The sequence below is a fragment of the Simochromis diagramma genome, unplaced genomic scaffold (genome assembly GCF_900408965.1).
Source record: "Simochromis diagramma unplaced genomic scaffold, fSimDia1.1 OVJJ01000091.1, whole genome shotgun sequence".
Classification (NCBI taxonomy): domain Eukaryota; kingdom Metazoa; phylum Chordata; class Actinopteri; order Cichliformes; family Cichlidae; genus Simochromis; species Simochromis diagramma.
The window spans coordinates 1,406,526-1,421,197 of NW_024386901.1; the positions used below are offsets into that span (position 1 = coordinate 1,406,526).

Sequence of the window (14,672 nt, forward strand, 5' to 3'; positions counted from 1 at the left end):
CCTCAATAAACAGTCCCGCCAGGCACACGACGTGCCACTTCTGCCACCATCCATCATGTATCTGGCAGGAAACGTCCCTCCAGGACACTTGGGCTCTTCCGAACCCAGGCTCCTCACTGAGCAGAGAGTGTCAATTGCATTAAGAGACCAGTTGATCAAATCTGTAATTCTTTTTAAGGTTTTAGAGAACAAGAACGAGACTCTCTGAGGGTTAGAGGTAGACGAGACTAGACAAGGACATAGAAGCTGGCCAGGGGTGTAAAAACCAACTTTGTTGTTTCCATAGTAAAAATAAAAATATTGAAGCAGCAGAATCACCAGAGTAGAATAATGATTTGGTGTTGTGGACCAGAGGAATGCGAACAAGCAGTAACAACAGGCTGGCCCACTGCATACTCAGGGTAGCTGTTCCATCTGTATGGTGTGCACAGCATTGGTGTAATTTTCCATTTGAGTAACAAATTACATAAAAGCACCCAAAGGTATTGTATCAGTGAGCAGACGTATATGTGACATTTCTTCATATATGTATACAAGTCATTGTTCCACATACACTAAAGGTAAGTGAAGGATCCCAATTAATAATTTACATCACGATCAAAAAAATAATCAGATAACCGCTTGGTAAATTTGCCTTGTTTATAGAAAAATTATCAGTATGTTGAAATCCCAGCTATAGCTAACCTCACAGAGCAGATTTTTAGATCCCATGTTTTGAGCTTTGTGCCATTACTATGTTTATTTGTCATTTTTGAGGTTTTGCATATCAGGAAGAGAAGCAGGCTTCATGATTTGCCTCACAACAGAGCTCGTTGTTTGTCACAGCTTTAGACTTTGAGAAGCTCTTAAGTGTTTGGATTGTTTTTCTTGCTTTGACAGTAGCTTTTTGGTTCAGCAATGATCCAAGAGGGCCTGCAGGCAGGTAAAAACCCTTGATTGTTCAGTCATTTTTAAGCCCAAGACCGTGACACTCCCTGCTGAGAATAACGTATTCTCAGAATTAAAACCTCCAAGTCATACTTCCACGAAATGCAGCAGAAGCCACTCTTGTGCCTCTGTACCAGCTGTATTGCAACATCTGTAACGAAGCATGTGAAGTTCATAATTTTACACAGAACTGTGGCAGCTCAGACTTGTATCTAAATGATATTCTTTATTGTGTGCACATCACCACCGTGTGAGAGGCGAATTCCCCACCTCCCCACCCCAAGGGCACCCTTAGACCTTAGCTGACAAAAATGCCACACTGCTGTTAAAGGTGTTGCTCTATGGAGGCCTATCTCCCCCCACCACTCCCCCTGCCAGTGGCTGACGCCCTCAGATATTGGTGCATTTTTGGTTCTTGGTGTCCAGGGCTGCGTGCTCAGGTATGCACCGGGTCACTCCCGGTGGCTGCTTGTCAGGACCTGGCACCTGTGGGTCGGTCGGGCCCCTTCGGGGGGTGGGGTGCCCTCGGCCTCTGGGCCTGGGGCTCGGTCACTCTGGCACAGCTGGATGCCAGCGGAGCTCACAGGCACGTTACTGCAACCCCCTCTGGCTTCTGCTCCGCGGCTGCTGGGTGACCCCTCATTTGGGGCTTTCCTCAGCTCTTTCCGGGAGAGTGGCATGGCTGCCCCTCCGTTGGTTTTCCTTGGACTCTTGCGCTCTGAGGGTTTCTGGATGTCTGGAGCCTGGATCTCTTCCATACCTGCTTCATGCCCTGGAGGACGGGGCTGTGGCTCCCCCCACCCTCTAGCAGATCGTTACATGAAGGAACCTTTTGAATACAAGCGCGTTCATGCTCACAGGTTTACACACGGGTGCTCACAGACACAAACTACACCCTTTTTGGCTCCTACCTCAAAGCACACTGTGCGCTGTCGATCTTACATGCTGCACAATAATATACAATATTTAGTATTTAATGTTATATACACATGGATTATCGCGATGATGTTGTTTATTATATTGCTCTCTTTCTTGCTTCTTTTCTTTTCTTTTTTCTCTCTCAACAGGTGATCCAGGTGATTGATATATATATATATATGTATTTTTTGTCCCCCCACCTCTTTTTTGTTTTGTGTCCTTTATCACCGTTGATTTTTATCCCGGCTGTTTTTCTTTCCCTCCCTCTCTTTCTTTCTCCCTTTCCCTTCCCCCAGTCCTGTCTGTCCCGTATGTAACAACTGAAAATAAAATAAAATGAACAATAAAAACAAAGGTCAATCAAATGGACCGATACGGTAAGGCTGGGATGGTCCACTTGGTAAAGTAAATCTGTTGGGCATCTTTCTTGGCCTTTAGACAATAATTCTGATGGCAAAGGAACCAAACAGGACAGGCGGGGAAAAAAAGGTGTTGCTCTTGCTTTCGAAAGAGCGCCCAAAGTTTATCGCAAAGCAGCCTGTTCACAGTAACATTGTAATGAAAAACGATGCTTTCACACATCCAAAATGATTCTTGAATATCTAAATAACAACAAAGAACATCCATTCTCTTCTATTTATTCAATTCAGAGCCATGTCACAGAAATGAAAAATAAAGCAAAATGGAATGTCCGATGTACTGAAATATATAGAAAAGGAATAATTTTGAATGTCTAGAAACTGAGCCTCTCAACAGCCAGCGTTTCTGTTCACATGTCGCTTTACTGTTGAAAAAGCAGTTTCTCAACAGCTCAATTACTTCTTAAAACAGAATAATTGCTACGATGCCTTCCAGTCAGGTTTTAGACAGAACCACAGCACTGAAACCGCTCTGACCAAAGTGTTTAATGACATATGTCTGAATACAGACAGTGGAAAAATGTCAGTCCTAGTTTTACTGGATCTCAGTGCAGCATTTGATACAGTTGACCACAACATATTACTCAAACGACTGGAGAACTGGACAGGTCTTTCAGGAACTGTACTAAACTGGTTCAAAACATACTTAGAAAACAGGAAATACTTTGTATCAATAGGTAACTTCACATCTGAGCAGACAAGTATCACATGTGGAGTTCCCCAAGGTTCCATCTTGGGACCCCTTCTGTTTAACATCTACATGCTCCCACTGGCACAGATTATAAACAACAACAAAATAAACTATCACAGCTATGCAGATGACACACAAATATATATCACAATGTCACCAGGAGACCGAGGCCCTGTACAGGCTCTTGGTAAATGCATTGAGGAAATCAATGACTGGTTGTGCCACAATTTTCTCCAGCTAAACAAAAACAAAACTGAGGTAATAGTCTTTGGCGCCAAAGAAAAACGATTACAGGTCACCAGAGAACTTCAATCTATACATCTAAAAACCACAAACCAGGCGAGAAATTTGGGTGTAGTGATGGATGCAGACCTAAACTTAGAAAAACACATTAAGACAATAACAAAGTCAGCTTACTATCACCTCAAGAATATATCAAGGATAAAAGATCTGATGTCTCAACAGGACCTGGAAAAACTAGTCCATGCATTCATCTTTAGTAGGCTTGATTACTGTAACAGCATCTTTACAGGTCTACCTAAAAAATCAGTCAGACAACTACAGCTCATTCAGAACTCTGCTGCTCGAGTCCTCACTAAGACCAAAAAAGTGGACCACATCAGTCCAGCTCTGAGGTCCTTACACTGGCTGCCTGTCCGTCAGAGGATAGACTTTAAAGTTCTGATGCTGGCCTATAAAGCTCTGAATGGTTTAGGACCAAAATACATCAATGACCTCCTGACCCAGTATGAACCATCCAGATCCCTCAGGTCATTTGGATCCGGTCTTTTATCAGTCCCCAGAGTCAGAACCAGACACGGAGAAGCTGCATTCAGCTTTTATGCTCCTTATATCTGGAACAAACTCCCAGAAAGCCTCAGATCAGCTGAAACACTCAGTTTATTTAAATCCAGGTTGAAGACTCACCTGTTCTCAGCTGCATTTGAATAAAGCACCAAATCCACACTTTAAGCTTAAATTTCAAAACTTACATTTAACTACTGATTTTATCTACTGTTCTGATTTTATCTGTTTTGATTTTATATACTGTTGTTTGTTTGTTTGTTTGTTTGTTTGTTTGTTTGTTAATTAGTTAGTTAGTTTATTTGCTTGTTTTAATCAATTTTAAATCATGCTTTTTATTTGTTCTTGTTTCTAATGTCTCTGTAAAGCACTTTGAATCACCTTGTTGTTGAATTGTGCTATACAAATAAACTTGCCTTGCCTTGCCTTGCCTTACTGTTAGACTTAACTAATTTACAGAAATGCAAAAAATAGAGAAGATAGATGCTATTTTTAGCTGTATTTATTTTGATTTTTTTTCACAGCAGACTTACATACATTTTCAGTTTACACACACACACACACACACTCATACATACATACATACATACATACATACATACATACATACATACATACATATATATATTAGGGGTGCAACGATACACAAAATTCTCGGTTCGGTTCGGTTCGATACTTTGGTGTCACGGTTCGATATTTTTTCGATACAAAAAATGTTCATGCTTTTTTAATTTGTCATTTATTAAAATTATAAATATATATTTTAACTCAAACGTACAGTTTTTAAATTTAATGTTGCTGAAACAACAAAGGGATAAAATAATAAATCTATCTGATCGAGAAATCACTCATCTTTGGAAAAGAGAGTTTATTACAGAGAAATGGCTCTTTCCAAAATAAAAGCTATACTATACGCTTCTTCTGGGGTATATTCTCATAAGGAGAAGCACGTGCTAACGGCTGTCTAAATGACTCGGGTAAAGTTTGTAGCATGCATGCTTGTTGTTTTTGTCTGCTTCCACTTGTCTTTGCACTAGGATGCTGTCGGAGTAAATGTGCAGTCATATTCGTTGTGTTCCCACTAGTGCTGTCAGCGGGTTTTTTTTTGTTTTTTGTTTTTTTTTGTTTTTTTTTTGTGTCCCGTTTGGATCTATAGCCATCAGAATTGTTGTCTTAAGGCCAAGAAAGATGCCAAGCGGATTTATTTTACCAAGTGGATCGTCATGGCCTTGCCATATTGGTCCATTTGATTGACCTTTATTATAATTATGAATTTATTTTATTTTCAGTTGCTACAAACGGGACAGACATGACTGGAGGATAGGACAGGGAGAAAGAATGAAAGAAAGAGAGGGAGAGAAAGAAAACCAAATGGGAGAAGAGACGGTGAGAAGGGGGGGAAGAAAGAAAAAAAAAAAAAAAGAAAAAAAAAAAGAACAAAACTCCTGGGTCACCTGTATGGAGAAAAAAAACAGAAGAGAAAGCAAACAACAAAGAGCAACATAATAAAAAAAAACAAAACAGCACCATCACAATAAACTAGCTAGCAGTAGATATCAGTAGATACTAAATAATAAACGATATTGTGCAGCACGCAAGATAGACAGCGCACAATGTGCTTTGAGGCAGCAGCCAAGAAAGCTGTAGTCCGCGTCTGTGAATACCCGTGTGTACACCTGTGTGCATACCTGTGTGGATCAGCATGCTTGCATTCCAAAGGTTTCTCCATGTAACGATCTGCTAGGGAGTGTGGGGAGCCATAGCCCCGTCCACCAGGGCATGAAGCAGGTATGGAGGAGATCAAAACTCCAGACATCCAGAGGCCCCCAGAACACAAGAGACCAAGGAAGACCAACAGAGGGGCAGCCGCGCCACTGTCCCAGTAAGAGCTGAGGAGAGTCCCAGATGAGGGCTCACTCAGCAGCCGCGGAGCAGAAGCCAGAGGGGAGTTGCAGTGACACGCCCGTGAGCTCCGCCGGCAGCCAGCTGTGCCTGAGTGACCGAGCCCCAGGCCGAGAGGCCGGGGGCACCCCACCTCCGAAGTGGCCCGAGCGAGCCCCAGGCTCCAGGCCCCGATAAGCGGCCACCAGGAGTGAGCCGGTGTGTACCCGGACGCCCACCCCCAGACACAAAGAACCACCAACGCACCGACACCTGAGGGAGTCCGCCACTGGCAGGGGAAGTGGTGGTGGGTGGAGATAGGCCTCCAAACGTTGGAGGGCCTGAGATGTCCCCAGAGAGGTGGCGTCTGATACCCAACCTGACATATAGACACAGACATACAGGCACACACAGACACAAACATCCATTCCCACCCTCATGCTCTCATATGCACTTACTCCACACTCAACCAACATGGAGACAGACATAAAGAGACGCTGTACACATGGTCACACTCCCCAAGCGTACTCTACGAACCGGGTCTAGGTACCCTTGCCCCTGGAGGGGGGAACTGCACCCAGACCCAGGTGGTGTTACCCTTTTCCCTGCGGTGGGGAGAGGCAGACCGCCCCGACTCCGCAGCAGCAGGGAGGCCCCACACTCCAGACCGCAGTCGGACGGCCAACTCCTCCTCCTAGCCCCCCCGCTCCAGCAGGCCGCAGAGAACGGGGGTGAGAGAGTCACTGTCAGCGTTAATCTGAAATGACGTTAACGCCACAACACGGCAAATCTCCGTTAACGAGCTACCGTGGATCGCCCCGTGCGTGGGGCTGGACGACCAACACGTTAACGAGCTAACTGCGCTAACGCAGTAGTTCCCACCCATGTAATTGAGCATTGCGTGGCACATCCAACATACTGTTTTACTTTGGTCCATAACGCGCTTACCTTCAGGGTCATACTTCGCTGAAGACCAAAATAGTTCCAAATGCCAGATATGAATGAGGGTGGGGGAGGTTCAATTTGCCATGTTGCAACGAGCTTAGCTTCTGTCTCGCTAGCTTGCGCTGCGCTCAGTGGATCTGCGCTAGACAGTGCAGCCTAGGCGGAGTAGTCGAACGCAGATCCACTAAGCTCTCAACACAGACAGCATCGTCAGAAGAAAAGTTGATGAAATAAATTTAAAATTTTGTATTGTTCGATACATATGCGTACCGAACCGAAAGCACTGTATCGAACGGTTCAATATCGATTCGAGTATCGTTGCACCCCTAACATATATATATATATATATATATATAAATCTAAAAACCTCCCCCGCTCGCCCCTGTGGGTGGTCTATCCTTCAAGCTTGGGTCCTCTACCAGAGGCCTGGGAGCTTGAGGGTCCTGTGCAGTATCTTAGCTGTTCCTAGGACTGCGCTCTTCTGGACAGAGATCTCCGATGTTGTTCCCGGGATCTGCTGGAGCCACTCGCCTAGTTTGGGAGTCACTGCACCTAGTGCTCCGATTACCACTGGGACCACCATTACCATCACCCTCCACATTTTGTCAAGCTCTTCTCTGAGCCCTTGGTATTTCTCGAGCTTCTTGTGTTCGTTCTTATGATGTTGCTGTCATTGGGACACTGGTTGGTTAGCCACACCATTTTGTCCGTCTGTATCTGGAAGTCCCAAAGGTCTTAACACGGTCATTCTTCGCCACCCTTGGGGGTGTTTCCCATTTTGACCTTGGGACTTCCAGGCCATATTTGACACAGAGGTTTCTGTATACTATGCCGGCCACTTGGTTGTGGCGTTCCATCTTTACACAGCCTGCACCTGGGGTCTTGCCTGGTGTGATAGACCCCAGCCTCTATGGATCTTGTGCTCAGAGCTTGTTCTTGTGCTGCCATGATTAGTGCCTCTGTGCTGTCTTTCAGTCCAGCTTTGTCCAGCCACTGGTAGGATTTCTGGATATCAGCCACCTCCTCTATCTGCCGGTGGTACATACCGTGCAGGGGCCTGTCCTTCCATGATGGTTCCTCGTCTCCCTCCTCTTTCTTGGGTTTCTGCTGCCTGAGGTATTCAATGAGCACGCTGTCAGTTGGGGTCATCTTCGTGATGTCTTTGTGGATGTTCGTTGTCTCATCCTGGACTGTGGTGCTGACACTCACCAGTCCCCGGCCTCCTTCCTTCCGCTTAACGTACAGCCTCAGGGTGCTGGACTTGGGGTGAAACCCTCCATGCATGGTAAGGAGCTTTCATGTCTTGATGTCAGTGGCTTCTATTTCCTCCTTTGGCCAGCTTATTATCCCAGCTTGGTACCTGATCACGTCCACACTAGCCCGGATAGATTTGAAAACGGCGTTTTCGTCTGAAAACGCTCCGCGTCCACACTAGCGGTTTCAGTCGTTTTTACAGAGTTGTGCGTCCACATTGAAACAGCTGAAAACGCTTACGTTCCAGTAAGTTCCATTCCTGTCTGCTGCTTATTTACTTTCCGGCTCTTTGAAACGTTGCGGCAAAATGTTGAGGAAAAGCACCAAGTTTTTTAAATGGACTAACAATGAGGTGGAGTTGCTGCTGCGAGTAACACAAAAGTACAAAGTTGCAAAAGCGAGTGAGAATTAAAGAATTTAAGAAAAGCTATCTGAAGCATGTACAAACTGATATTAATCTTTAATAGGGCTGTTAAAATCAGAGCAAACAAAACAACTGCTGTATAATGCCCTCCGCTATCTTAGTTTAACTGGTCACATGACTGCATCATATGACTAACATGTGCCATCGTTTTAGAAAGTCTGCGTTTTCGCTGTCACTGCGACACGAGAGCACCGTTTTGAAATGTATGCGTTTTCGAGAGCGTTTTCAAAACGCTGCATTTTCCATCACCGTCTCAGTGTGGACGGGAGGCCAAAACGGATTGAAATCGATTATGCTGGACATCACTGAGTAAAAAGCAATATTAGGAAATCTTGGAAAAGTGGTGTGGGTTATTAAGCCATTTCCATTTCTACAGTGGAAAAAATCACAAGTGGTAAACATTCAAGATAGTAGCTTGAACGTCCACTCTCAAGAGTGGACGTGTGATGCAATGCAATTCTTAGAGAAACTGAAAAAAACAGGGGATTTTACAGGCAGTTAGCAAGGAAAATGTTGAAGTTCATAAAAGTACAATTTAACCTCCTAGGAGCTGGCATCCACATATGTGGACATCACATTTTGGGTTATTTAGACCAAAATACTCAATTTTGCTCTACAAGGGCCTGATATCCACTTACGAGGACATTATACTGCCTCTGTTCTATCAAAATTTAAACGAATATCCTCATATGTGGCTCTTATTTTTCTTAAAAACAAAAATAAGGTAAAAAAAAATCTGGTAATTCTTTGTTTTTACATTCATCGGGCCCCAATATGTCCAAATATCAAAGAGAAATTAAAAATGCATGCCGTGGAAGAGTTCGGGTCTTAGGAGGTTAAAATAGACTGAAAAAAGTATGTCTTCTTTGGAAGGGATGCTCTGAGGTAGCTTCTTCTCTCTAAAAACAACATGGCAGCACAGATTAGGTTTGCAAAGTTGCATCGGAGCAAATCGAAAGACTTCTAGAACAATGAACAGACATAATGCACATCGCTACACAGCAGCTGTCAAGCACGGTGATGGAGGGCTTATTTTGCAGTCACAGTCAATGCTCAGGGTTTAGTCTTCACCCTGCTGATGGGTGGGCATCATGGACACCCAGCTTATTTTAGTAGGCGTGGTCTATCTCGTCCAACCTAGGTTAAGATCTTGAACGAGGTAGTTTGAATATCAGTGACCTAGATGTCAGAGGTCAAGTTTTCTGAAAATCTTGTGAACATGATAATTTGAGAAAGACATCACCTAGGATTTTCATATAGGTACCATACATTTTTCAACAGCCTGAAACTCAACTGCAAAAACCAAAACGTTCCTTTACGCCATGCATCAGAGGCACGCCATCCACAATACTGCTCGACAAAAATAATGAGTTGTGACGTCTACAGTCGTTTGGGAGTGTTTATCACTCACCTAAGGCACTGTTATACTTAACTAAACAATGTGACATACAAATCACCAAACATGAATGGTATTTGATGAGACAATTACTCAAAGTTCCTGCAGTACATGTACATAGCAGGACAGAGCAGGTAATCACTTACAACAAATTGATTTGTTCTAATAGATTATTTCATTACAAAATACATTGGAGCAGGTGCCAGTTTGGGGAAGCTGTTTCGTGCACCAATGTCTTGAATAATGTGGCCGAGATGGACGTCATCGTTTCGCCTAATTGCATTTTAATGTATGTGGCTAGAGACCAATTGTATATGTTGTACGCCTTATAAGTTATCATTAATTTAAGGATCAGATATAGTTCTTTGAAACAATATATGATCATTTAACATTTGTATGGCCCTGTAGCGTCATCTGTTTATTGAAAATAAAATTCGAGCATGTAATGGATATTTTCCCACAAATGTCAGCAACACAACTAATCTCCTCCACTTATAGTACTGTTTTTCTTTTATAACCATTCACTAAAATAAACACCGTTTCTACCAAGTTACATGCACACGCACACAAAACAGCTCAGTTTGATGTTTCAAAGCAGGGACTCCGTCGGGTGTTTTACTTAATGTGTAAAAAATATCTATTTACTGTATTCTTCCTCAATAAATCAAAGCTGAACAGAAGTTCAGCATTAAGCATCAAAGCCTTTGGCCTGACAGTGGTCTTGTGATCTTTCTTACATAACAGGGACCTGCCCTCAACCTTTGCAAACACACACACAAACACACACACAACAAGAGAGAGAGAAAAAGAAAAGAAGTCCTTGAGTCGAGGCCAGAGCTGGAAAGCAGAGTGGCTGAGAAAGCAGCTCGTAGCCCCCAGTGATTACAGTGGAGAGAAGACCCCACCCACCATCCCACTTTCCTCAGATAACAGGCTCGTTGTTGGACGCAGGACCCAAACAAAGACGACCCTGTCGCCTCTCCTCTTGCTCACCATAGTCTCTGTATCTGGGCTTTGATTTCCTCCATGGTTGGCCAACAGGTATCTGTAAACCAAAGTTACCTGACCCATTCTCAGCCAGCTTCCCCTCTGCGCACAATCCTGAGGACACAGGATTGGCTGAATAAGGAAACTTTATATAGCTGGAGTGGCCTGATGGGATCAAAGGGAATTTGGGTTTTCCAGAATAATAGGGAGTTAAAAAGTCATGACTTTGTTGAATTGCTAGGGAAAAGTGTGTGTCCTTCGTATATACTTAACTGTCCCGCAGTCTGTTAGGTAACCATGACCATGATGAACTCAGTAAGAGAAAATACTTAACATTTGGCTCAAAGTTGACCTGTTAGATGTGTGAACTCTCATTACAGATAAACAGATACAGACAAAGAAACAGTTTGACTCCAGAGCTGCTGTTCTGGGATCAGTTCATCAGCAAATATATCCAGAAAACAAAGGGTACAAAACGAATGAATATTATCAGTCGATTCAGTGAAATTAATGTAACTGTTGTTTTTCTAACTTGCGTCATTAGGATGGTGTTATCTCGGTAAAGGACATCGACCTGGTCATGTCAGAGGGACTAGGAATGCGTTACGCCTTCATAGGTCCCATGGAAACAATGCACCTCAATGCACCTAAAGGTAAATTTCCTGGTTTGTATTCTTTGCTCACATATAAAAACACTAATTCTGGTTATTTTTTTAACTGAGTTTAAGATACTTTGAGCATGAATTTTATATAGTTGAACCAAAGAGTTGATGATGTGTTTGTTCTGTTCAATTCTCACAGCAAAATCATTCATTTTTACCAAAAGGCCTTTCTTCATAAGGGAAAAGGAGTTCATAAAATGTCTGTTTATGAAGAGGAAAGTATCATTTATCCAGCACAGTTTCAACTGTGCGGTGTCCAGTTTCAATTCTGCCAATCAGAGTGAATGTACAAGCCGTGTATGTTGTGGAAAATTACTGGAACTAACCAAAGCACAGGCTTTTGAGCATCAGCGACTGCAGTAAATGAGCACAGAATGCCTTTGACTGAGAGTAATGAAGGTAATTCACCGCTTACATGAAATTTTCAAAGTGGCACAGCGTTTCATACGTGTCGCTGCACAAAATACATGTAGTGTACCACACAGTGACATCTCTATGTGTGTCAGAGAGAGAATGAAACCTCAGCTAGATGGAGAATATCAGAGGGGAGTGTGAAACCCAGAGAGTAACCCTGACTGTGTACACACACACACACACACACACACAGTGTGCACTTTGGCTGAACAAAGCAGTCTTTTGATGGGTAGCGATGAATGCGCTCCCTCACACCAGTCATCCAAAACTCACAGAGCTCACCTCGCAGCCTTCAGACCAGGTGCCAGCTCTACCTGTAGTTACAGTACTGAACTTCTTACTGACTTTTTTTTCTGTTCAGGAAGCATCAGATTCTCAAAAGAATGCTCAGACCTACCCCTGTTGTGTCTTCAAGTCTTTAAATCAGTCCCATCAGATACTGGAGCACTCAGGCTCCCTGTCTCTGTCTGCGCTACCTAAATTTCCTTGCTTTTGTAAACTGTGTGCGTGCACACAGGAGATGCCGTTGTTCTTTGAAGGAATCATCCACTACAACTAAAACCACTGCCTGCAGAAGAATGGCTCATCGATGCATATGATGTATTCAAATATTAATGCAATTTCACAGAAAAGAGCATTAGAATGATGTCTTTTTAAAACACTATCTAGTAAGGGCAGCTTGTCCAACATTCAGCTGACCATGCACAAATTGTTTCATTAGTGTAAAAGTACAACTAGCAGTGGTAGGTACTGCAAATGGGTGGAAGACAAGTTGCAAACTGGGTGATGTTATGTCCCATATGGAAAAGAAATAGTAAAAACATATATGATTTACTCATGAAAGTGGCCACTTTCTCATTACTTTCATATATTTTTTTTAGTAAGTATCCAAAACATACAAGTTTGATTATATAATTTTTCAAGGGATCTTATATGTGTTTTCACTCTTGTATGCTTTTCATACAAGTTTCATACAAGACAGTTACAAACTTTATAAGATTTATATATATCTTTTCCATATGGGGTAGTTTGCTTCATTTTCAAGGACTGCTGCTGTTATCTGATAGGAGTTACAGTGGTAACATTAGTGTCCCGTCTTTTCTTCTACTGTTACAAATAGCCGTTGTGTAGGGGCACAGGGAATAGGGCTCCCTGTTTAGTGAGGCTTTACATAAAAAGATATATAAGAAAAAAGTTCAACAATAACAGCTAAAGCTTATTTGGGAAAAGAAATAAAGCAAAGGGACTGAAATAACACTAAGATTTTCCTCCCACAGAGGGTGTTTGGTTGAAGGTAGATGATAGTTATCACACTGTCGTGCCACATTAACGTGTCCCACTAGGCTTTATGTAGACAGTAAGCGTTTTCTAGCTACCCCGTTGTCACATGTTGGATATAAACCTTATTTCCCAAAGAAGTATTGCAAATATAAACATTCACCATATGTTTTCTGGTCGTTGAATAAGGCTCCACTCTTTGAAAAAGTGTTGAAAGAACTATTTAAAACTGAGCCCCCTGATCCACCTTAATAACAACCTCGTGTGAAGTAATGTAGGCACATCTCTTTTTCCCCCCCACCTTGCACCACACTTGCATCTCTCTGCTCAAATAAGGTTTTAAAAATCTAGTCTTCACCTACTACGCTTATCACAGGAATGTCAACAAACCATACTGCTGGCCCTCTTTATGATATGTTAAGCCCGGTTGTTGTCATTGTTATGGGACCTGTGTTTCCTCTTTGATTGATCATTAGCTGTGAGAGGTGCTCCTTTTTCTGCGTCTAATCTAGGACACGCTATTATATATTTTATCCACAAACATTTGGTTGCAAGCTAGATAACCCAGCAAGCTCATGACATGAACTCTTATTAGAAATAATGCCTGCTGGTATTTTAGGAGAGAGTAGCAGTGAAATTGTACAAACTGTCAGTTTATAGAAAAATAAATCCAAGATCTCTTTAAACTATTATAGGTAGTAGCATTATATACATTAATGACATGTTATTTAGAGGGCAGTGAATACTGCTTTCCATTTCATATACATGGTATGATTTTCATACTGCATAACCTCTTGGTCTCAGGCATTAGTCACATCCCACATTTTTTTATTGTAATGACAATATTTTATTAATTATTCTAACCCTAGTTAGATATAGGGATCTTAATTATATAGCTCCCCCATTTTAATACTTCTGTGAGTAGTAATGTATAGTTGAAGTACGAAACGTCCCTTACAAAACCTGCAAACTTTTCTGTTTCTCTGTCCAGAACTTTCATCATCACACTTAGTAGCTACTAAACGTTCGCTATTGCCCTGAGTGCTTTGTTTGGTAGATTTTTACAGGCTTTAAGCACAGAAACCTCACTCAGTAAATCTTCTGATCTTCAATCAGAAGAAAGCGTAAAGGGAGGTGAAAATGAGGTTAAATAGATTATTTCTCACATTGGCTGAACCTCAAGTGCACCAAGGCCTAGTAAAATAGCATTATTTAGAACTGTGAATCATGCAAAGCTGTTCTAATAGAGTCCAAGAATAAGATTGTGGAGCTGCAAATGAGCATAGCAATCCACTTTAAACAACAACGTGTAATAACGCTCAACAAGGGGCTGGTGTTAGACATTTCCACTGGCATATACACACATGTAGCATACTGGATACTACCCAGTCCTTATAAATACACTATTAAACTGAAGCTTGTAGTAGCAGGCTTCACAAACCCATTTATTTTAAACTTTCACGACAAGTCAGTCAGTGATTAGCCAAAATGCGGTCTGCCTACATCACAAATGAGTCACTATAGGTTAATAAATGAGAGAACAGCTTCAATGAACAGCGCTAAAAGTTAAATTAACACAGAAAGTGTCAAAGTAGGATCTAACTGTTATTTATGAGATATTTAACATTGAGAAAGAGGAAACTCATTACTTAATATTACTGGTTCTGAAGCA

At 42.3% G+C, this 14,672-nt stretch overlaps 1 protein-coding gene across 2 annotated transcripts in view; it reads left to right on the forward strand.

Moving 5' to 3' along the window:
- Positions 1-14,672, forward strand: part of cryl1 (crystallin, lambda 1) — a 31,043-nt gene that overhangs the window by 13,722 nt on the left and 2,649 nt on the right. For both annotated transcript variants that reach the window (XM_040034692.1, XM_040034691.1), the window contains exon 7: positions 11,191-11,299. In XM_040034692.1, coding sequence (XP_039890626.1) covers positions 11,191-11,299 — 109 coding nt within the window. The remainder of the gene's footprint in view (positions 1-11,190; positions 11,300-14,672) is intronic.